The 25621-nt window shown below is 45.6% G+C and overlaps 1 protein-coding gene across 9 annotated transcripts in view; it reads right to left on the bottom strand.

Moving 5' to 3' along the window:
- Nucleotides 1–18518, bottom strand: part of LOC140385765 (KH domain-containing, RNA-binding, signal transduction-associated protein 3-like) — a 260916-nt gene extending 242398 nt beyond the window's left edge. For 2 of the 9 annotated variants that reach the window (XM_072468255.1, XM_072468257.1), the window contains exon 1: nt 18107–18510. In XM_072468255.1, the coding sequence (XP_072324356.1) occupies nt 18107–18197 (91 nt within the window). In that variant the 5' untranslated portion in view covers nt 18198–18510. Of the gene's footprint in view, nt 1–18106 lie in introns of all 9 variants that reach the window. The other 7 variants (XR_011933463.1, XM_072468259.1, XM_072468258.1 and 4 more) reach the window with 7 other exon arrangements.
- Nucleotides 18519–25621: the final 7103 nt, after the last annotated feature.

Genomic DNA, 25621 nt, shown 5'->3' with positions numbered 1-25621 from the left:
GTTCCAGGCACCCACTATCCTCTTGTGTAACAAACTTGCCTTGTACATCTCCTCTAAACCTTGCCCCTCGCACCCTAAACCTATGCGCCCTAGTAATTGACCCCTCTACCCTGGGAAAAGTCTCTGACTATCCACTGTCTATGCCCCTCATAATTTTGTAGAACTCTATCAGGTCACCCCTCAACCTCCGTCGATCCAGTGAGAACAAACCGAGTTTATTCAACCGCTCCTCATAGCTAATGCCCTCCATACCAGGCAACATTCTGGTAAATCTCTTCTGCACCCTCTCTAAAGCCTCCACATCCTTCTGGTAGTGTGGCGACCAGAATTGAACACTATACTCCAAGTGTGGCCTAACTAAGGTTCTATACAGCTGCAACATGACTTGCCAATTTTTATACTCAATGCCCCAGCCAATGAAGGAAAGCATGCCGTATGCCTTCTTGACTACCTTCTCCATCTGTGTGGCCCCTTTCAGTGACCTGTGCACCTAGATCTCTCTGACTTTCAATACACTTGAGGGTTCTACCATTTACTGTATATTCCTTACCTGTATTAGACCTTCCAAAATGCATTACCTCACATTTGTCCGGATTAAACTCCATCTGCCATCTCTCCGCCCAAGTCTCCAAACAATCCAAATCTTGCTGTATCCTCTGACAGTCCTCATCGATATCCACAATTCCACCAACCTTTATGTTGTCCACAAACTTACTAACCAGTTACATTTTCCTCCAAATCATTTATATATACACACACTACGAAAGCAAAGGTCACACACAGCACTGATCAGTGTGGAACACCACGAGGTCACAGCCCTCCAATCAGAAAAGTACTCTTCCATTGCTACTCTCCGTCTTCCATGACCTAGCCAGTTCTGTATCCATCTTGCCAGCTCATCTCTGATCCCGTGTGACTTCACCTTTTGTACCAGTCTGCCATGAGGGACCTTGTCAAAGGCCTTACTGAAGTCCATATAGACAACATCCACTGCCCTTGTTATCTAGGTGTTCCACTGCTGAATGCAGGGCCAAGGAGATGACATCTGCTGTGGACCTGTTGCAGCAGTAGGTGAACTGTAGTGGATCAAGGCAACCCGGGAGGCTGGAGTTGATAGTGCCATGGCTAACCTTTTGAAGCATTTCATAATGATGGGTGTCAGAGCCACTGGACGATTGTCATTAAGGCATGCTGCTTGGCTTTTCTTTGGTACAGGGATGATGGTCGTCTTCTAGATGCAGGGAGGGACCTCAAGATTGTTGTAAAGAGAGGTTGAAGATATCTGTGAATACCCACGCTAGCGGATCCGCGGAAGATCTGAGTGCTGGTTCGGGTACCCCATCCGGGCCATGGCTTTCCGTGGGTTGACCTTGGAGAAGGCTGCTCTGACATCTGCAATGGTGACCTCAGATACAAATTCAACCAAGGCTTCCAGGGCGGAGGGTGCGCTCTCGCTGACCTCTTGCTCAAAGTGGGCATAGAATGCATTGAGCTCATCAGGGAGGGGTGCGTTGGAGCCGGGGATTTAACATGCCTTCATCGTGTAGCCCGTTATATCTTGCAGACCTTCCCCGAGTCGGCGGGGGTCCATATGGCTAGCCTGGGACTCAAGCTTGTACGTGTCTTTTGGCATTTTTGATGGATCTCCTTAGATCATATCTGACTTTCTGGTATAGGTCAGGGTCGCCTGACTTGAACTCCTCAGACCTAGACTTCAGCAAGCAGTGGATATCCCTGTTCATCCAGGGTTTCCAGTTGGGAAACACGTGGATTTGCTTCTTTGACACACAGTCTTCTACACACTTACTAATGAAGTCAGTTACTGTGGTGGTGTACCCGTTCAGGCTGGTCGCAGAGTTGTTAAATACTGACCAGTCCACTGACTCTAAGCAGTCCCGTAGGAGATCACCAGATTCCTCAGACCAACATTGGTCTTTCTTGACAGATTCTCCCGCTTCAGTTTCTGCTTACAAGCCAGGAGTAGGAGCACAGCCTTGTGGTCAGATTTGCCAAAGTGTGGGAAAATACTGGCCAAGATCCTAACCAAAGGTCCGAGGATTGCGTACCATAGGTGGCAACAGAAGAGCAGAAAGGCTTTGTCAAGGGTAGACAGCTAACATCAAACATCAGGCGCCTACTGCACATGATCATGACCCCATCCGGGGAGAAAAAAACAGAGGTGATTGTCTCCCTGAATGTAGAAAAGGCCTGCGACAGAATCAAATGGAAGTACCTCATAGAGGTACTGGAGCATTTCAGGCTTGGAACAGGATTCACCGTCTTGGTGAAACTTTTATACAATGCTCCCACAGCAGGGTTACGGACAAATACCACCAGCTCTAAGTACTGTGTCAGACTCAGGGTGGCAGAGCGAAAGACCTGGTTGAGGGAAGGGCAGGATTGGCAGTTAAACGTTCCAGGATTTAGCTGTTTCAGGCGGGATAGAGGGGGATGTAAAAGGGGAGGTGGAGTTGCGCTACTTGTTCGGGAGAATATCACAGCTGCACTGCGAGAGGACACCTCAGAGGGCAGTGAGGCTATATGGGTAGAGATCAGGAATAAGAAGGGTGCAGTCACAATGTTGGGGGTATACTACAGGCCTCCCAACAGCCAGCGGGAGATAGAGGAGCAGATAGGTAGACAGATTTTGAAAAAGAGTAAAAACAACAGGGTTGTGGTGATGGGAGACTTCAACTTCCCCAATATTGACTGGGACTCACTTAGTGCCAGGGGCTTAGACGGGGCGGAGTTTGTAAGGAGCATCCAGGAGGGCCTCTTAAAACAATATGTAGACAGTCCAACTAGGGAAGGGGCGGTACTGGACCTGGTATTGGGGAATGAGCCTGGCCAGGTGGTAGATGTTTCAGTAGGGGAGCATTTCGGTAACAGTGACCACAATTCAGTAAGTTTTAAAGTACTGGTGGACAAGGATAAGAGTGGTCCTAGGATGAATGTGCTAAATTGGGGGAAGGCTAATTATAACAATATTAGGCGGGAACTGAAGAACATAGATTGGGGGCGGATGTTTGTGGGCAAATCAACATCTGACATGCGGGAGGCTTTCAAGTGGCAGTTGAAAGGAATACAGGACCGGCATGTTCCTGTGAGGAAGAAAGATAAATACGGCAATTTTCGGGAACCTTGGATGACGAGTGATATTGTAGGCCTCGTCAAAAAGAAAAAGGAGGCATTTGTCAGGGCTAAAAGGCTGGGAACAGACGAAGCCTGCGTGGAATATAAGGAAAGTAGGAAGGAACTTAAGCAAGGAGTCAGGAGGGCTAGAAGGGGTCACGAAAAGTCATTGGCAATAGGGTTAAGGAAAATCCCAAGGCTTTTTACACGTACATAAAAAGCAAGAGGGTAGCCAGGGAAAGGGTTGGCCCATTGAAGGATAGGCAAGGGAATCTATGTGTGGAGCCAGAGGAAATGGGCGAGGTACTAAATGAATACTTTGCATCAGTATTCACCAAAGAGAAGGAATTGGTAGATGTTGAGTCTGGAGAAGGGGGTCTAGATAGCCTGGGTCACATTGTGATCCAAAAAGACGAGGTGTTGGGTGTCTTAAAAAATATTAAGGTAGATAAGTCCCCAGGGCCTGATGGGATCTACCCCAGAATACTGAAGGAGACTGGAGAGGAAATTGCTGAGGCCTTGACAGAAATCTTTGGATCCTCGCTGTCTTCAGGGGATGTCCCGGAGGACTGGAGAATAGCCAATGTTGTTCCTCTGTTTAAGAAGGGTAGCAAGGATAATCCCGGGAACTACAGGCCGGTGAGCCTTACTTCAGTGGTAGGGAAATTACTGGAGAAAATTCTTCGAGACAGGATCTACTCCCATTTGGAAGCAAATGGACGTATTAGTGAGAGGCAGCACGGTTTTGTGAAGGGGAGGTCGTGTCTCACTAACTTGATAGAGTTTTTCGAGGAGGTCACTAAGATGATTGATGCAGGTAGGGCAGTAGATGTTGTCTATATGGACTTCAGTAAGGCCTTTGACAAGGCCCCTCATGGTAGACTAGTACAAAAGGTGAAGTCACACGGGATCAGGGGTGAGCTGGCAAGGTGGATACAGAACTGGCTAGGCCATAGAAGGCAGAGAGTAGCAATGGAGGGATGCTTTTCTAATTGGAGGGCTGTGACCAGTGGTGTTCCACAGGGATCAGTGCTGGGACCTTTGCTCTTTGTAGTATATATATATATATATAAAAATGATTTGGGGGAAACTGGTCTGATTAGTAAGTTTGCAGACGACACACAGGTTGGTGGAATTGCGGATAGCGATGAGGACTGTCGGAGGATACAGCAGGATTTAGATTGTCTGGAGACTTGGGCGGAGAGATGGCAGATGGAGTTTAATCCGGACAAATGAGGTAATGCATTTTGGAAGGTCTAATGCAGGTAGGGAATATACAGTGAATGGTACAACCCTCAAGTGTATTGAAAGTCAAAGAGATCTAGGGGGAGTACAGGTCCACAGGTCATTGAAAGGGGCAACACAGGTGGAGAAGGTAGTCAAGAAGGCATACGGCATGCTTGCCTTCATTGGCCGGGGCATTGAGTATAAGAATCGGCAAGTCATGTTGCAGCTGTATAGAACCTTAGTTAGGCCACACTTGGAGTATAGTGTTCAATTCTGGTCGCCACACTACCAGAAGGATGTGGAGGCTTTAGAGAGGGTGCAGAAGAGATTTACCAGAATGTTGCCTGGTATGGAGGGCATTAGCTATGAGGAGCGGTTGAATAAACTTGGTTTGTTCTCACTGGAACGAAGGAGGTTGAGGGGAGACCTGATAGAGGTATACAAAATTATGAGGGGCATAGACAGAGTGGATAGTCAGAGGCTTTTCCCCAGGGTAGAGGGGTCAATTACTAGGGGGCATAGGTTTAAGGTGAGAGGGGCAAGGTTTAGAGTAGATGTACGAGGCAATTTTTTTACGCAGAGGGTAGTGGGTGCCTGGAACTCGCTACCGGAGGAGGTAGTGGAAGCAGGGACGACAGGGACATTTAAGGGGCATCTTGACAAATACATGAATAGGATGGGAATAGAAGGATATGGACCCAGGAAGTGTAGAAGATTGTAGTTTAGTCGGGCAGCATGGTCGGCACGGGCCTGGAGGGCCGAAGGGCCTGTTCCTGTGCTGTACATTTCTTTGTTCTTTGTATTTCCAGTTGCGCAGAGGCACAGGGCAGGGATGCACGTTATTCCCGTTGATGTTCGCCTTGGCGGCCGAACCACTAACGATCTCACTCAGAACTGGAAGGGTTGCTACCTGGGGATCCAAATCGCTCATGACTGGATACGGATCCACAAGTGGAACCTTACCAGCCTGATGGAGGAAGTAAAAAAGGACCTGCATAGATGGAACACACTCCCACTCTCCCTGGCGGAGAGGGTGCAGGCGATCAAATTGAAAGTACTGCGCAGGTTCCTCTTCCTGTTTAGATCCATCCCGATCTACATTCCCAAGCCCTTTTTCACTTCACTAGACAGACTGATTATGGAGTTTGTGTGGGGCAGGAAGAATGCAAGGATCCCAAAGAGAATACTACAGAGACTACTGTACAGAGACTACTACAGAAACCTGCAATATGAAATGAAATGAAAATCGTTTGTCACAAGTAGGCTTCAAATGAGGTTACTGTGAAAAGCCCCTAGTCGCCACATTCCGGCACCTATTCGGGGAGGCGACAACCGCGGAGAGAGTAAAGGATGGATAAAGGAATCAGAAACCAAGTGGGTGCTTACAGAGGAGGGCTCCTGCAGAGGGTCCTCCCTCCAGACCTTAGCCACAGCAACACCCCCATCCCCACCTAACAAATATTCAATGAGCCCAGTAGTAGTAGCAATGTTGACAAATAAGCTTGATGCAGACACACAAGCCAAAATAAACTACGACAGCATTTCGGGTTAACTGAAATGTCCGACAAAGCCTCCACAGGTTCCCGCTGGCGACTATAGACGCCACCTTCGAAAGGTGGAGAAGGACAGGAAAGGGGGGGGGGGGGAGAAACGCTGACAGTTAGGGACTTCTACACCAACAACAGACTAACAACGCTCGAAGAACTGATAGAAAGGTGCCAGCTGATTTGAGGGGGGGGGGGGAAAACAAACATTGGTACCTACGAATCAAAAGCTTCCTACAAAGGGAGACAAAGACGTATCCACGACTACCATGACAATCATTGCTCGAGGACCTGCTACATGTGGACATCCTAGGGAAAGGGAACTGTGGTGACATGTACGGGCAACTGCTGGGGGGGGGGGGGCAATACACAAGTGGACGAGACAAGGGAGAAGTGGGAGGTTAGTTGGAGGTTTGAAATAGGGTGGGGACGCCGGAGTCAAGCACTGCACAGGGTCAACTCCACCTCCACATGTCCAAGGCAGGAAAAAAGAGTGGGGGAGGCACAGGGGCAACAACAACCAAAAAAAACAGTGGGGAACAAAAAAAGAAACCAGGAAACCACAACCACCACTGTAAATAATGCAAGAGAAAGAACAACAATGTATGTATGTAAATAGTCGAAACCGACCGGTGTAAGCATTTATTTTTTTCCTGTCTCCTACCGTTTGTCCATACTTATCCTTATTTTGTATCCCAGAAAAATTTCAATAAATACATTTGAGAAAAAAGGTCAAAAAGGTCAGGTGTGATGAATGTAGGAAATTTTTATATATCTAAATCTGTTGCAGTAATTTGTTTTTAAAGCCTGGTTTAATGAGTAGCCAGGTCTGTAGCAAGCAGTTTTGGCTGTAGGATTTTTTAGTCTGGCAAAGACAGAAGGATCTGCAGGCTGTTCCTGTTCTCTCTCTCTCCAAGCAGTCTTTTCAATAAAGCTCTACACAAGTAACTCTTGTGTTTGCTAACAATGTTTGCAAGCGGCTTTTGACTTGTAATTGTTTTGCTCAACTGGAGATACAGAAGGTATTAGTTAGTAGCTAGTAAAGTGTTTCCTTTTATTTTAAGAATTGTTTAACAGCTAGTTGAAAAAGCAATTTTCTGTAATGTCAATGTGGTAACTCCTAATAATAACATTTGTTTTGATATAAATATCCCTATTTGTCAGTGGAATCACTCCTGAAGTAAAGTATCCTTTCTCCAGTTTTACAAATTGAAATTTGTGGGTTTCATCCGGTTTCCAAACACAAATTGGAGCCTGGTCCAGTAACGTAACACAGGCAGGCAGATCTTGTTGTGCTAACCACAGTTCTCAACAATCATATTGATGATGTTAAATGCTATTAGATAAAAACCTAGATGTGCTGTGTCTGATAAAATCATGTCATAATTCCAAACTTCAGTTAGAATAACTACAAAGGTTTAACACGGAGTAGTTACTTAAGTAAATCCACACAAAGTATACTTACCTGATTTGTGTGAACAAAACGTTTTCTCCTAGCATTAGTACATGTGGCTCGAAAGGTATGACATAATCATGCTTTGGGGCTAGTTAACAGCTTCCACAGCAATGAAAGATCTTTTCAGATGTATTTGGAAGACAAAAATCTGAAAATGTACAGCTAAAGTGCATGCAACAGGAAAAACTCACACACCCATTAAGTTTTAATGAAGCCACTGCAGGACGTTGAACACAAAATGTTTTGTTCCAGGCTATCTCCAAGTTCACAGCAAAGTAATTTACTTTATTTAGGATAATGTTAGAATTCCACAAATAATGCTTCCCTTATAATAATAATCAAGCCAAGGCAAAAGCTCCAACCAACCGTTCTTACAGATGTGATGACAAACAGAATACTAAAATGACATGTACACTAAATATCATATCACAGTAACGTACTTTTAAAAAACATAGAGTACCCAATTCATTTTTTCCAATTAAGGGGCAATTTAGCATGGCCAATCCTACCCTGCACATCTTTTGGGTTGTGGGGGCGAGACCCACGCAAACACGGGGAGAATGTGCAAACTCCACACGGACAGTGACCCAGAGCTGGGATCGAACCTGGGACCTTGGCGCCGTGAGGCAGCAGGGCTAATCTACTGCGCCACCGTGCTGCCCACAGTAACATAAGTCTTGTAAGATTAAATCGGCCCGGTCTTTGACAAACTGCTGAAGCTCATGTGGACTTCCGATGAAGTACATCTACCTGATGTTGTGTGTCAGGAAGTAATAGCTTTCCCACAGAAGATGGTGCTAAAACACCCAAAATTAACATAATTCTATCCATTTAAATAAGCTTGATGCAGACACACAAGCCAAATTCAAATAGTTAATCTAAATTTAATTTCATACCGTGGCTGCAGTATTTGTGCTTGAAGGTTTCATAAGACTAATTTCAAGATTACACTGACAGATCAAATCTTGAAATTGATTCTCATTTATAGGGCAGAGACCTTTCAACACAATGTGTAAATTAAGGCTATTAGTCCTTACCAATCATAATCAAACCTCAAGCTTTTAATGTGCTCTTACATTAACAGATACAATATCACCTGAATTGGATGTTTCACATAATAGCACTCTGAACTAGGTACTAGATCTAGGGTGGGATTCTCCAGCCATCCAGCCGCACTGCGGGAGGTGGCGCGCCGTTCGCTGGAGGCGGGATTCTCTGCACTCGCTGCTGTCAATGGGAATTCCCATTGAAGCCACCCCACGCCACCAGGAAATCCATGGGCGGGAGTGCACCGCTGGCGGGAAGAAAATCCCGCCGCCAGAGAACGGTCGGAGAATTCCGCCCTGCTCACGATCATGAGCCATAACTAGCTGTTTCAACCAGTCATACTGTCACAGTTCCAAGTTCATTGGTTTTAACTGCATTTTACTTTTTCTCCCCAGTATCCATATTTTGTTCACTCAGCAGTCTCAAGAAAATTCTGTAAGAATCTATCCCTTGTAAAAGGTACAAGATTTCATGACAGAGTGCCTCTTCATACCAATAAGTATTTTTAAATCATTTCACTCGTCACAACTTATAGCTGTAAATCAGTATTATTATTATTTTTTTTTTTTAAATCACATAGGGCAGTTGTCCGAGGTGGCTAAATTTTGGGGAAAAATAAAATTCACTCAGCCTTGGTTTGCGCATCGTTATTTGGTCAAGCTGAGGTTAGCATAAAGCAAATAATTATCCAGGAAATCTGTATAAATTTAACCACAATAGCAGTGAGAGTGCAGCCGTAAAAGATGCTGAAGTTGGTCAGAAAACCAATAACATGCCACATTAAGAATGAGAAAACAATTGATCAGCATACCTCAACCTTAATGAAATCCTACTAAATTTACCAACCCCAATGTTCAGATAAACAGTTTTATTCAGAAGCGCTTGGAAATTCCAATTCTGTTAAACCCAAACTATTTTTATTCAAGAGAGAGACTGATAAGATTTCTAGATATTAAAGACATTTAGGGATATGGCATAGTGCAGAAAAATGGTGTTGAGGTAGCCTATTTCCCATGTTTCCTTCCCATGAACACTTTCACCAAACTGGGTTTGGGAGGTGCAGTGATTTAGCATTCTTACTTTCCGCTCTGGGACTGGAATTGAAATCCTAGAGGAAATAAATGCCCCTCTCACAATTGGCAAGACATGCTAATTAAAATGTGTTTTTGAATTCTCAACCCAGTTCCCAGTTGGCACAAACAGTCACCAAAAACTGCTCAGAATTTGGAAGTTTTAAGCAGAGAGCCCACAAGACAGTTTATGAATGAAGTGGAAAAGTTCACACTTAAAAATAATCTTCACAGAATAAAAATAGTATAAATAATTTATAAAACAGAATATTAAAATATTGTAATGATCACGGTCAACATACAATGAAGCACAAGATTATACCTGTTAGAGCTCTCAAAACACTGCACAACTATCAAATAGAGTCACAATCAATTGAGGCAGGAGATTCCACATGCTGCAACTTAAATAAAAGATCAATTGACCATCTGTGATTTATGATCTTTTTGCACATCTTAATGGCAAGGGATTATTAATAAAAGTTTGGCTATTTGCCGTGTGTATGAGTACTGGCAGTCATCCAAAATGTAATTCCTGGCCGAGACTGGGTGCGAAACTGACTTGGCTACAGCAGAAAACACCAAAATGGAATTATCAAGAGCCCGTGTACCAATGACTGAACCAGATATCTGTGAAGCTGTACTTTGATCCATGATAACTATGTAGAATAAGGTTTCTTGTTGCAGCAGAGATTTATTGTGAATACTTGACGCAGAAATTGGGGGCTGAAGTCAAAAAGGTACTTGTTATCCGAGGAACATTTTAAAAACAGAAAGTAGAGAAATTGAATGCCAATAATCACAAAGTTTTAGAAGTCAGAGGGTACTGTAATTAAAAACAAACTTGCACGTGCTACATACAGTGGGAGTCTGTTGGTTCAGTTGGCTGGACAGCTGGTTTGTGATGTGGCGCAAAGCCCACAGCATGGGTTTAATTCCCATACCCACTGAGATTATTCATGAAGGCCCTGCCTTCTCAGGCAACCTTGCCCCGGAGGTGGGGTGACCCTCAGGTTAAATCAGCTCACAAAGGGGAGAGCAGCCTATGGTCCTCTGGGACTATGGAAACTTTCAAACACATTAAGGCACTGCATGTTATTTATTTATTTCATACAGCTGCCTTTCATGTGCTAGATTCTTGTAGAACTGCAACTTATTTCTATAGCAGCTTTAATGTAATTACACATCCAAAGGTGCTTCACAGGTACATAATACAACAAAATATGAGACCAAGCCACAGAGATAATGGGCGGGATTCTCTCAGCCCGGGGCCAGAGAATCCCTGCGATCGGGCCCCCCCGGAGAATCGGTGCCATTGGCGCCGGCGTGGTTGGCGCGGCGCCAGTCGCGGGCCACTCTACGCGACTGACCCGCTGAGTCTCGGGCCAAGTGGCCGTAGTGAAAACGCTGAGTCCCGCCGGCGCCGTCCACACCTGCTCGCAGCCGGCAGGAACTCTGCGTGGAAGGGTCGGGTGGCGGCTGTGGTGAGGGTGGGGGGGGCTCTGACCCCAGGGGGGGGGGCCTCCAATGCGGCCTGGACCACGATTGAGGTCCACCGATTGGTGGGCCGGGCTCTCTGTCCCCCGGCCTCTTTTATTTCGCGCCGGCTTCAGTACTCCTGCGCCATGTCGCGTCGGGGCCGGCGCGTTGAAGGAGGCCACAGCGCATACGCATGTTGGCGCCGACTGTGCATGCGCAGATCCCACGGCGCCCAGTTCGCACCGGCATCAGCAACTGGAGCGGCGTGCACTGCTCCAGCGCGTGCTGGCCCCCTGTGGGGGCCAGAATTACTCCGGGCAGCGGCCAGTTCACGCCGTCATAAAACGCGACGGCGTTTACGACGGCGTGGACACTCTGCCGCAGGACAAGAGAATCCTGCCCACTAGGTCCGACGACCAAAAGCTTTGGTTTCAACGAAGTGTCGTAAAGGAGGAAAGTAGGTAGAGGGGTGTAAGGAGGCAATTCCAGAGCTTAACCTAATCAACTAAAGGCACAGTCACAAATGTTGAAGCAATTACGGATAGAATTAAAGTGCAGATATCACGAGTAGTTGTGCAGTTGGAAGATATGTGGCAAGGGGCAAGGCCACAAAGGAATTTGAAAACAAGGTTGAAAATTTTAAAGTCAGGATATTGCTTGACCAGGAGCTAATAGGAAGTCAATGAGCACAGCAGTAGAAAGGGGAATGGGATTTGCTGCAAGTTAAAACACAGGCAGCTGAGTTTTGAATGATCTGAAGTTTACAGAAGTTTACGTGGGAGACCAGCCAGGAATAGACAGGTCTGGGGATAGTGAGGGCATGAATGAGGGTTTCAGCAACAAATGATCTGAGACCGTGGCAAAGTCAGGCAATGCTAGGGAGGTGGAAATAGGTAGTCTTAGTGATGGGGAAGTAAAGTGAAAATACCCAGAGTTTTATTTAGAAAATAAGAAACAACATTTTCATTGGCAGGTTTATAAATTGGTCCACGAGTGAGCTTGTTAATAACTCAAATGAAAGTTTAATCCAGAAAGGAAAAGGTACTACCTAAATATTTGTTTTGCTAGTCTTTGGTATGATACGGTGATACTCCACAGGGCAAGACAAGTCATGGCAAAATAAAAACTCTACCCCACCACCTACTGTAAAATCTCTCAACGTACAGCTGTGCAGAATACAGCAAGAAAAAACGCCATCCTAAACAAAACCAACTCAATAGTAATATACTTTAATGACAATTACAGGAGATGGTCTTTTAACCTAGGGATTTTATTCACAAGAACTTTATTCAGTGACAATTATTTACCAGGTTTAGGGTATCAGCGCATGTGCCCATGTGAACATAAAACCTATGTTGCTCGTCATTTTTGCTTTCCAATCTTCATCGTAGCAAATGATAGCAGACACATTTTATTGGCATCCTTCAAAAAAATGTTTTTAAAAACTTAATTAAAATACTTAATTTCAAGGGTCTGGTCCCAATGAATTCATAGCTGCAATATCCCTATTCATTCAACCTAGAAGTTCAACTTCAAAACTAAACACACTGTTCAAACACCAAACAACATGTTTTAATTCCAGGATTCAATTTCAACTCAAGGATGCTTTCAAAACTTAACTTATTGCCATTTATATTTTTATTTCTTTTCCAAATTACTTAGCAAAACAGTTTCTAAAGCCAGTTTTCAGGGTGTCAATCTCAAATATAATTCAAACATATAGATTTTATATACAATAATTACTGTACTGTAGTTTAATAGAAATGTTTATTCAATCAGCTTATTCCGGATCTTGGGCAAAAGACTTAATGGTCAAACAATTAAAAACAAACTTTACAGAAGAAATATCCAGTAAACTTCTCTACTGAAATTTCCCCACTCCGGCACTCAACAGCAATACATGCTTTAAGTGCAACAAAATATCTAACTGACTAGGACAAATGTCAAATGAATGGTTGAATGGTAGGAGACTATGTTCCTGAAACAGCACAATTACTTCCAAAATTAGCTGAAAACTTCTAATGCACAGCACTTACTAAACTGAAGTCATTATGTGTGACTTATCCATTTCCCCATCAGAAAAATTCTCTTCTCAAGACTCTCTGGTCATTACACCAATGACAACATTATAATGGCTTGGTTACCTTTACAGTTACATTGAACATTCCATCAGATTTTATGGTGGAATTGGGAACAGGAAACTCTTCAACCAATTCTATGTAAATTAAGCACACTGGAATATGCATTCAATCAATGTTTGGACAGGGGGTAACAATCCCTGAGCCATCATAACGGAGCATGTTAACGAATAGAAAATTTTACTACAAATTAATGCCGATTCTCAAGAAAGGATCACCCGCATTCCATAATCCACTAAACAAGATAATGAATATTCCGGTGTGTGGAATTGTATGCTAGAATAGGGAATTGAGCTAATTAAAGCACTCGCTGAAAAGTCCTTCAATAGGTTCATTATCATATATTGAATAGTTATTAAGGTCTAAAAGAGGATCCTTAAAGTAATACTCAAATGGATTTTCAAATTTAATTCCATATCGGTAGTCATTTTGCAAAGTTCTCTGTCTGAATCTGTATCTTGCTGTTAAAATTGATTTTGCAAGTATGCCATGTGTGAATTCATTCCACTTCGCCCAAATTTAAACATTGAAAATGACTGCATTGATGCACTACAAAACACATAATTTAAATATCTCCAATTTTTAACAAAAATGAAACATATGCAATAACTGATTGGTATATTTTGAATATGATACGCTCCCTGCAAGAGACCAATAATCTTTAAAAGGGAAATTCACACTTTCAATAAACACTTGAAAGGATCCCACAAGATTAAGTTAAGATTTTTACTGTAACAAACTAAAAGCAACAGTGACGAAACATTTGAGTGTAAGTTGCTGACTGAAATAAAGCACATGACTGAAAATCCCTGTTTCATGGTTATGCTTTATTCTGTTCCTTATGTGGACACTTCATTCTCCAGGAACTAGTTCAAAGATATTCTCAGCTTTTTCAGCCAGCAATGACTACTGCATGAACTGACTTTCATAATGAGGGATGAATTGGAGATCCTTTTTACCCAAAGCTCGGCAAATCCTCCAATGGGCTTGGTCTCTTAAATCCAAGCATGAGCTACCACCCAAATCCTACATGGTGAACAATAGGAACTTGCTGCCCATATGTCACTACTCTTTCTCTCTCATTCTTGCAGACATCCTGTCTGGTGAGATCCAGTGATATCTTTAGGAAAACCTGCAACCCATCCTACAATGGCTTCCTATGAACCTTTAACCTCTCAAAGTCGCTCTCCATGGAGATGTGATTTAAAAGGGCCCTGTATCCAGGTAGAAAAACTAATTAGCTATCCTCCAAAACTTCCAACTTAATTCTATCTTGGAATTAAGTAGACAGTTTAAAGTATAACTATTTACAAAACATGACATCAAAACACATCCATGGACTTGGAGACGGACAGTCAATCTACTGAGAGTACAGCTGCTTGTGGTCATTACTTGCAGATGTGAATATTTTGCACCCTTCTTCCCAGTAACATTACCTGGGCCTCCTTTTAACCATCAACAACCAAGCCACACAGGCTCGTTGTCAGGCAGAATTCGGAACAGGTCAAATGATCCCTTTTATTCCTCCATTTTACCCTTAATTAGAGAGATAGTCGCAAAACATATTACAAACTTCATGTTTGTAACAAAATACATACAGGCCAAAGTTTAATGAAATTAGAAAATAGCTCCACACACCACACTGATTTTATTAGGGTGAGTACAGTCACTTGAAATTCAACTAATTCTTTTCCCCGAACTGCCAAATGTTCAAATAAAGAAAAACATTTCAATTAAATAATTCAGGCTCAGGCACAAAGTTGAACAGAACACTACAATGTTTGGGTTGACTTTAGGAAAAAAATAAATCGCCACTGTAAACCAAACAAGAATGTAAACAGTACCTGTATTACAGTCCCTCTCATTTTTAACAGAACTGTGTATAGAATAATTTGGAACTGTCATGCTACCAATACTGCGATCACTTCAACAATGAGTTTTAAAGGTGCATTACAACCCAGTCAACTGGCTGATCAGCTCAATCATTTGCATAATCTAAAAGTTTGGCACATTATAATTCATAAATTGTAATCAATTGGATGTTAAATGTTGTTAAAACAGCACAAATCCACTATCTAATCCAAGCACAGAATTCCAATGCAGAATTCCTGCCCCTTTATCCATTTGTATTTATCAACATCTGTTGTGCACAATAAATTTCATAGGGTTATACAAGTATTTTAATCAAAGTCCCCCCCGCCCCCCAAAGATTATACAGGGGCATGGAAAAAAGGTAATAGATTCCACAACATTCTCAAACTTTGGGAGATCATCAGAATAACAAGTTCACAAAACAAACTGTGAACCTTTTACAGTATCCACCAATGCTACAAAATATCACAAGTTATTTATGAAAGTAGATAACCATATACATAAAGCACCTAGTTACCAATTTCAGGTCAGTTCCTCAAATAATAGACAATTCCTGCACAGTCAGAATACAACAATTGTAAATATAAAATAATCAGACAGACACCCATTTGTATTTTTCCCTACAAAGTGGCTACAAATCTTGGATTTTAAATTACAGTTGCAGCCAGAAGACTATTCAAACACTTCCAGGATTTTTAAAGAATGCATACTAGCTAAATGTTACTTTAAGACACAAAAAAAGTGAGTATTTCCTTTTATTCTTAGTCAATCTGATAAAATGCTTCATAGGAGACCATTCAGCCCATCAAATCTGCACTTACCCTCTGACAGACCACCCTACCTAGGCCCACTACTGCCCCTTTCTCCACCTCCCCCCCCCTCGCATCGGGTGACTGCTAATGTAAATTCTGGACATTTGAACTTCCGGTCTACTTTTTCCATATTTAAAATGATTGATTATGCATCTTATTTTACCCCACAGCTGTAAACTCTAGGCTTGTTCAAAATATATTTGAAAAAAATATGGTGGCGTGTGAAGTCATGTCCCCTTTCTACCTCCCAATCCAAGCGCATTATTCTTTGCACAAAAATGTCCTGACTAAACACTGAAAAATTACTTAAACATCTCGTCAATTATAAAACAATCTTCCAATAGCATCTGAAGAAGCTGTCACAAAAGTCGTTTCAAGTTTGACTCGACTAAGTTTCATTTGTATTGCAAAGAAGCAGTAGAAAGTAGCCTGGATTCCAACAGAAATGTCCTAATATAAGCTAGCAGTAGTGCCTCCGGAGGCATAAACTATTGATTTCTTCCTGCACGACTGAAAGTACTTCCAAAAAGAAAATATAAATGGGTGTCATTCATTACCTCTTTCATGTTATTTGTCATGAGGGTGGCAGGCAAAAATGCCCACATGTCAAGTCTGCAGCCAAAAATCTAGAAGTCCTGATAACTTCATTTATTTCCCTGGTGCTGTCTCTGCTCTGAAATCTACCTCATAATATAAAATTAGGTAAATTTACAGCACCAGCAGTTTCACACAAACACATTTTTGTCAGTTGTTGCTAATGTATGTCAAGCCTAGAAATGTTAACACTCCTTTCCTCCCAGTAAAGCCATCAATTGTGTAATCTGAATCTAACCAAGACTGTGGGGATTTATATTTCCACTAAGAACTTGCAGGATACCAATCATGTAAGAATTCAAATGCTTATAGATATACCGGCCAAATATATATACATTTCCAATAGAAAGCTCTGAAAGTTAAACAATTGCCAACCGAGAAAGTTATTTGATAAAGTCTTGTTTTAATTAGATGCAAAATTAACTGAGATATGCTTTCATCTTCATTGGTTAATAGCAGTTCACCTCTTTAATAATTAAGTTCAGACAAATTCTAAATATATTGAAAAAAAATGAATGCATAAATTACTAAATCTTCAGCATACCCATGTTAATTCTGCATCTAATTAAAATGAGACTTTATCAAGTAAGAAATATCATTATACCTCAGCCCCCTGGAGATACCAATTTACCTCAGGTTTTAATTCACCTATAGGTAAACATTTTGGTACTGTATACTTGTGTTAATCCAGCTTTCAGGATGTCTCCAAAAGCACACGAAAATAAGTAATCAAAGAACACTGAAACCATCTTCTAACAGCAAGCCAAGTAGCGCATCTAATTTTGTCTTTCGCGACAAAGCATCCAGTTTATATCCGCGTGGCTCCTTGCTGGCTTGCAAACAAAAGGTTTTAATGAGGTTTGGCATTGCTTCAGTTCAAACAATGAATTTAACTAGTGATGATGCATTACATATTAAAAGACAGGCCTTTTAGACATACGCAAAACTCCTTAGCCGCAACCCACGAGTCACATTAAAAAGGGTATTTAGATATTTACTAACATCTATTTTAAGGATATTTTAAGACAAGCGAAAGTTATTTAATTCCCTCTCACCTAACCCCCTTTTCATTTTTCCCTCTTCTCCCGCTTCAGAACCAAAAACCTACATTGCAATGCCAGAATAATGGAGAGGCTGGAAAATTGTTCAACAGGAGTGAGCGGATCAGAGCCTCTCAGACACGGCTAAAAAGCCCAAAACACATCAACTGAGGTTTACGACGGACTCTTTCCCAGCGGCAAAACATGATTATTTTGCAATAGCCTTTTGCCTTGCAGTCCGCGAAAAGCTACACACAAATCCCAATCGCGAATTGCTTGAATGAAAACTAATTATTTTGCTTAAAATTAGTTAGTGTGTGTGTGGGGGGGGGGGGGGGGGGGCAAATAAAACTGAAAAGGAAATCAGACACATGCCCCCCCTTTGGGGTGACAAGAAATGTCTGGATGCTCGACAGTGTCAGATGCACCGACAGCAAGACAGTGCAAAAGGGGTTGGGTGGGGGAAAATCTCACTTCAGTGAGTTTGTAAAGAAGTATTTTAAATAAAAACGCCATTCACCTGGTAACTTTTTTATACAAATTCCTAAAAAAAAAAATACATAAATTGGGAGCTAATTCTCCATCAGTTTGATTTCCCATCCACACAAATGTAACACATTGGACACCAGTTCGATTATTCCAACAAGGAGGAAAGTTTTAACCAAGATGTAAAGATAAGATTCTCCCCCCCGCTCTACCTGCTGTCACCAGCCTGGTGGCGTGGACGAAGGAAGGGTCCAGACTGTCCTTCTCGGCCATCAGCTCGGGCAAGTACTTGCTATCGTCCATCCTGTGCAAGCGAGCGGCGATCCGGACGAGGAGGTCTTCTTTCTTTCCCTCCTCTCCCCTCCTCAAATTATTTTTAAATAATACACAAATAAAAAAATCGGCGGAAAGAAAATGTCCGACTCTGCCAGCGGAATCACCGCGCTCGGGAGATCTGATTATTATTTTTAAATAAAAATGGAAAATATGTAACACCTGGCAAAATAATGATTCCGGACCAAGAGTTAAAACGATCCAATGCCGCCCTCGTGTTTTTTTTTCTCACTCACTCCTTCCCTTTCTTTCCCTCCCCCCTCCCCACCTTCCTCCTGCTTCAGGCGACAACGCAGGTTATAAAGGGAGAGAGAAAGAAATCAAAAATAACCGACCGCTGCCACCCCTCCGTCCCGCCCCCTTCACCTCGCGCCATTGGTCGCCCCTCACGTCGCTCAACGGCCCGATTCCTTTCCCTATTGGATGGCGTCTCTCCGGCCCCTCCCCCTTCACCCCTCCCCCTTCCCCGACGCACAATCGCCAGCCGGCTTTTCTTTTCCGTGCGGCGACGCGTGCTTCCTCTCCCCCCCTCTCTCTCTCTCTCTGGCCCCGACCCCCGTCACCATTTCGCCGCCTGTCAATCATCGATCTAGCCCCTCCCCCCCCCGCTCCCTCCGCGCTCGCGCTATCCATCCTTTCCCGGGCTCTGGTTATTTTCCCCCTCGGCCACACGTCATTCAAAGCCGCCACACCGCTCACTCCCGCCCTCCGCGCTGGCAAAATAACTCCCCGGAACACGTTTTAATCACGTCAGGGAAAGGATGTAAAGACAGTTCCACGAATTGCAGCGTATTGTGCTGATTTTTGAGACAAGTGCACAAAAGGCGTTTTAACTGAGCGAAAAATAAACCAAAGTTGATGGGTTGCGCAGCAGATGGACAAGTGCTTGCTGCAGGTTGACTGGGAGAAGTCGTCGTTCAGTATTTCGCCAAGTTTCTTATTGCGAAGTGGCAATACTGCCTCCCTGTGGTTTAATTGTTATCTGCATCTTTCCCCCAACGAACTGCTGCATTTATGGACCTCAGAAGTTTTTTAATTCAGTGATTATGGGCAGTATCTTCTCTTTATTCAGCTTTATCACTCTATATATCGCTATTTTACCAGAATTTGTTTATCTCCACACGAGTAGAATTATATGTGGCATTAATTAGGCACAGAAAAAGCCTTGCTTTGCTGAGCATTCTATATGACCTCACAACATCCCAAAGAGCTTTAAATCCTTTGAAGTTCTTTTTAAAAGTCACCACTGTAGAGAATTGGGAAAAGTGGCAACCATTTCACTGACACAAAGCACGCTTCCACAAACAGCAATGACCGGACAATTTGATTTTTTAACTCTGTGGATTGTGGGATAGATATTGGCCATGGCATCAGGGGTGGAATGAAAGTCACAGAGGACCCATAGCTGGCTCACCCCCTTTTTGTAAGAGAGAGTTGACTGGTGGTGATTTAACCCAAGGGGTACCACACCTCAAGGCAAGGGGCAAGGTTGGGAATAACTTTGATGAATAACCCCAGCCAGTAAAGGAATGCGTTGCTCCATATCGTGAACTATGATAGCTTTCTCCTCTTCTTTGAAATAGCGCCATGGGATCTTTTCCGCCTGCTTGACAGTGTAGATGGGCCTCGGGTTAAAACGGCTTTTGAAAGATAGAAAGATAGCAGCAATAGATTATTCCATTTTCAAATTATGAAACTCTTATTTTTTTCCATCCATTCTTCCCATCTGCACCAAATATGTCAAGTTTTGCTCTACTGCCTCAGTTGTCAGCCTGAGAAGCCAAATTTCAATGTCAATGAGCTATTGAATTATAAAAGGCATCGCAGTGTTGTTTGATGTAACTTGACATCTACACATGAAAGCTCTCCATATATATCCACTTTGCTGAAGGTTAGCAGTATCAGGAAAACTGATTTTTTTTCCCACTCATCTCGTACAGGGCTACTGTACTCTGCACAAGCCAGGAAGTTCAGGGTTTTGATTTGCAAATAAACAATAATGATTTTTAAAAATTCTGAATATTGCTTGACACTCTTTGGTTAGTCTCATTGCCTCTGTGTTCTACTGTTGGGGAAAAAGACATTCATGTTCCCACTCCTGATCGTTTTTTTCTGATGCTGATTGCTGTACAATAACGCTCCTGCAACATGGACACGTATGGAAATCTAAATTGGGCTCAGCTGTGAGATCAATGGGCTGTAAAGTCGATCCATCTGTTTCCTAACGTCAGCCAACTTTTCCATTATTGTTGGGTAGAACCAAGCCTCCTTTACCACCAGCCCAGCGAGATTCTCACCGGACAGTCAAGCTCTGGCTGTCGAGAGTCATTTGAAGAATGACAATGTAGGTCGCCAACCTGAGTGAAAACCTTTAGGACAGAAAGAAATATGAAGGGTTTTCTTAAATTCAAAATTCCCAAGATCATTTACATCCTGATGACAATTTGCTCAGAGGGAATTAATGTTACAGTCTAACGGAAACCTAAATGAGCTATTTGGATAATTTTAGAGGCCAAAATAACAATACTTTAATAGGTTATAAACAGCACTTGCATTCCATGAAACCATTGTCGACATTTGGTTTAATAATGCCCTTTAGGGAAGGAAATCTGCAGTCCTGAGGTGGTCCGGCTTACATGTGATTCCAAGCCCACAATGATGTGGTTGACTTTTTAAAAAAATATTTATTTATTCTTCTTTTTCACATTTTCTCCCAAATTTACACCCAACAATAAACAATAATCAGTAACAAATGTAATGTCAATCCCCATATCAATAACAACAATCCCATCCTCCCACCCAACCCCAGACATTAGCCCGCATGTTAACATAAACAAATGGCAAAAAGGAATCAGGAATCACCCATAGTCACCATTAACACATACAGTCCCCCTCCCCCCAACCCTCCCAGCCCACAACCCCCCCTAATGTTCAATATGATCCAATTCTCGAACGTGCATAATGAATAACGCCCATGAATTGTAGAACCCCTTCATTCTTCCCCTTTTCAAATGTCAAGAATTTCAGCAGATCCCCCCGCCACGCCAGAGCACAGGGTGGAGAGGTGGATGATCATTGGCTAGACCCAGGAGTCTACCATTGGCTGATGTACATAGCTCCGCCCTGAGAGGCGGAGTATAAGAACCGATGCCGTCCCAGCAGCATTCACTTTCTGTATCGAAGCAGCTGGGGAACAGTTCTAGCAGATTAAAGCCTATTAGTTATGACTCACCTTGTCTTGAGAGTAATTGATTTTGCATCAATTTAATCTGCTACAACTTCAGTGAAGGGATGGATCTCCGTATCAAACCGGAGTGCCTTCAGCTCAGCCCCCACGCGGACAACTCTACTGCTATCTTCAAACATTGGCTGGCGTGCTTTAAGGGCTACCTCGACACGGCCGCCGACACCCCCACGGAAAGACAAAAAACACACCTTCTACGCTCGCGGGTCAGCTCTGGGATCTACCCTCTGATCGAGGAGGCGGAGAATTATGCTGCGGCGATCGAGCTGCTAGAAGGACACTATATCCGCCCTGTGAACCAGGTCTACACTCGTCACCTGCTGGCGACTAGGAGGCAAAGCCCCGAGGAAACGTTGGAAGACTTCTACCGGGCGCTGCTGGTGCTGGGCCGAAACTGTGGCTGCCCGCCAGTTCCGGGGAACGAGCACATGGAACTTTTGATCAGGGATGCTTTGTGGCAGGTATGACTTCCCCCGCCATCCGCCGGAGGCTCCTTGAAATGGACACTCTTGGACTGACTGAGGCATGGGCCCTGGCGGGGTCCATGGACGTTGCGTATAAAAACGCGCTGGCTTTCGCTCCTGGACGCATGGCAGCCCCCTGGGCTGCGTGGCACCCCTCTGCGGCAGCCCCTCAGACCTTCTCCCTGACCCCGCAAGCCTGCGTAGCGAGACGGCCCGCTACCGCCGCCGGACAACGTTGTTTCTTCTGCGGGCAGGCGAATCATCCCCGCCCCGCTGCCCGGCCCACACCGCCACCTGCAAAAGGTGCGGCAAGAAGAGCTACTATGTCGGGGTCTGCCAGGCCCGCGCCGTGGCCGCGGTCTCCAGTGACTATCGGCAGCCTCCCTTTCAGGCCCCGGCTCTCCAAAGCCCACCACCACCCCCCTATCCTCAGGCCGTGTGCGATCTGCGGCCGCGGCCATTTTGCCCCCCGGCCACCACGCTGGACACGCTTTGTCCCTCACCACCGCCATCTTCTTTGTCCCCGGACTCCATGTGCGTCCCATGGCTGACGCCATCTTGGAAGGGGCCTCAGGCCCCCAGCACAGCCGACTACACGCTGCCCGACCAGAACTCGAACTCTCCATTACTGCAGCTGGCCTCGGTGACTCTGGACCAGAGTCGGCCCCGGACGCTTGCGAAAGCTACAACGACGATCTCCATCAATGGCCACGTGACGTCGTGCTTGATCGACTCTGGGAGCACGGAGAGCTTTGTTCACCCCGACACGGTAAGGCGCTGTTCTCTTGTCACCCATCCAGTAAACCAGAGGATCTCCCTGGCCTCCGGGTCACACGCGGTGGAGATAAAGGGGTTCTGCCGAGCAAAACTCACTGTCCAAGGCCGGGAATTCCACAATTTCCACCTGTATGTCCTGCCGCACCTCTGCGCAGCCACCCTCTTTGGGCTGGATTTCCAGTGCCATTTGCAAAGCCTGACCTTTAAATTTGGCGGCCCTATACCCCCCTTACTGTCTGCGGCCTAGCGACCCTTAAAGTCGACCCGCCGTCCCTGTTTGCGAACCTCACCCCGGATTGCAAACCCGTCGCCACCAGGAGCAGACGGTACAGTGCCCAGGCCCGGACCTTCATCAGGTCAGAGGTCCAAAGGCTGCTGAGGGAAGGAGTCATCAAAGTGAGCAACAGCCTCTGGAGGGCTCAAGTAGTGGTGGTAAAGACCGGGGAGAAACATAGGATGGTCGTTGACTACAGCCAGACCATCAACAGGTTTACGCAGCTGGATGCGTACCTTCTCCCCCGTATAGCCGACCTGGTGAACAGGATTGCGCAATACAAGGTTTTCTCAACGGTGGATCTCACGTCTGCCTACCACCAGCTACCCCTCCGTCATGGTGACCGCCAGTACACTGCCTTCGAAGCAGATGGGCGGCTCTATCACTTTTTAAGGGTTCCCTTCGGTGTCACGAACAAGGTCTCAGTCTTCCAACAAGAGATGGACCGAATGGTTGACCAGTATGGCTTACGCGCAACGTTCCCGTATCTTGATAGCGTCACCATCTGCGGCCATGACCAGCAGGACTACGACACCAACCTCCAAAAATTTCTCCAGACCGCGAACCTCCTTAATCTGACCTACAATAAGGATAAATGCGTGTTTAGCACGGACCGTCTAGCCATTCTGGGCTACGTTGTGCGAAGTGGAGTCATAGGCCCCGACCCTGAGCGCATTCGCCCCGTCACGGAGTTCCCCCTCCCTCACTGCCCCAAGGCCCTAAAGCGCTGCCTCGGCTTCTTCAGCTATTATGCACAGTGGGTCCCCAATTACGCCGACAAGGCTCGACCCCTGATCCAGTCCACAACCTTCCCCCTGTCGACGGAGGCCCGCCAGGCCTTCTGCCGCATCAAGGCAGACATGGCTAAAGCCACGATGCGCGCCATCGACGAGTCCCTCCCCTTCCAGGTCGAGAGCGACGCGTCTGACGTAGCTCTGGCGGCCACCCTCAACCAGGCGGGCAGGCCTGTGGCTTTCTTCTCCCACACTCTCCATGCTTCCGAAATTCGCCACTCCTCGGTCGAAAAGGAGGCCCAGGCCATAGTAGAAGCTGTGCGACACTGGAGGCATTACCTGGTCGGCAGGAGATTCACTCTCCTCACGGACCAACGGTCGGTGGCCTTCATGTTCGATAATGCGCAACGGGGCAAGATTAAGAACGACAAGATCTTGCGGTGGAGGATCGAACTCTCCACCTACAATTACGAGATCTTGTACCATCCTGGGAAGCTGAACGAGCCTCCTGATGCCCTGTCCCGCGGCACTTGTGCCACCACACAAGTGGACCGCCTCCGATCCCTCCACGAGGACCTATGCCACCCGGGGTCACTCGTCTCTGTCATTTTATCAAGACCCGCAACCTGCCCTACTCCATCGAGAAGGTCAGGACCGTCACCAGGGACTGCCAAACCTGCGCGAAGTGCAAACCGCACTTCTACCGGCCAGAGAGAGCGCATCTGATAAAGACTTCCTGTCCCTTTGAACGCCTCAGCATGGACTTCAAAGGTCCCCTCCCCTCCACCGACCGCAACACGTACTTCCTTAACGTGATTGACGAACACTCCCGGTTCCCATTCGCCATCCCCTGCCCAGACATGACCACAACCACTTTCATCAAGGCCCTCCAGGGTAGCTTTACACTGTTCGGTTTCCCCGCGTACATTCACAGTGATAGGGGGTCCTCCTTTATGAGTGACGAACTGCATCAATTCCTGCTCAGCAAAGGCATCGCCTCGAGCAGGACGACCAGTTACAACCCCCGGGGAAACGGGCAGGCAGAGAGGGAGAACGGAACGGTCTGGAAGACCGTCCTGCTGGCCCTGCGGTCCCGGAATCTCACAGACTCCCGCTGGCAGGAAGTCCTCCCGGTCGCCCTTCATTTCATCCGGTCGCTGCTCTGTACTACCACAAATCAGACACCTCATGAACGTCTCCATGTTTTCCCCAGGAAGTCCTCCTCCGGGACCTCGCTCCCAACATGGCTGGCGACACCCGGACCCATCCTGCTTCGGAAACATGTGAGGGCGCACAAGTCGGACCCGTTGGTCGAGAGGGTCCGCCTGCTGCACGCCAACCCCCAGTACGCCTATGTAGCGTTCCCGGACGGCCGCCAAGACACGGTCTCCCTTCGGGACCTGGCACCCGCAGGAGCCCCACGCGCCCCCACACCAGTGCCCCCACCCCCACCCTCCCTGCAACACCTGACCGGAGGGTCAGTACTCCCGCCGCCCCGCCTCGGCACAAACAAGCGCCGACACCCACTACAGGCGCCCCCCCCGTCCTGCCCACTTTTCGCCCCAACAGCACTGCCTAGGGGTGACAAAGCTGCCTGGGAGGACGACACCACCTTCCCGGAATCGCAACCGCCGGGACCCCCATCAGGATCACCACCGAAGCCCAGACGCTCCAGAAGGACGACCAGGCCACCCGATCGACTGATTGCTGCACCATGAACACTTTGCTATTACCCTCGACATCACGGCACCTCAATACCTGGTCCTACCATGCGAAAGGCGACATTAACGCTGGCCATCACCCGGCCAGGCTCTTTTTTTAACAGGGGGTGAATGTGGTAATACCAGGTATTGCGGTACCTGAGAGGTGGATGACCATTGGCTAGACCTAGGAGTCTACCA

Source organism: Scyliorhinus torazame, chromosome 11 (assembly GCF_047496885.1).
Source record: "Scyliorhinus torazame isolate Kashiwa2021f chromosome 11, sScyTor2.1, whole genome shotgun sequence".
NCBI lineage: Eukaryota > Metazoa > Chordata > Chondrichthyes > Carcharhiniformes > Scyliorhinidae > Scyliorhinus > Scyliorhinus torazame.
This window is presented reverse-complemented; position numbering and strand designations above follow the sequence as displayed.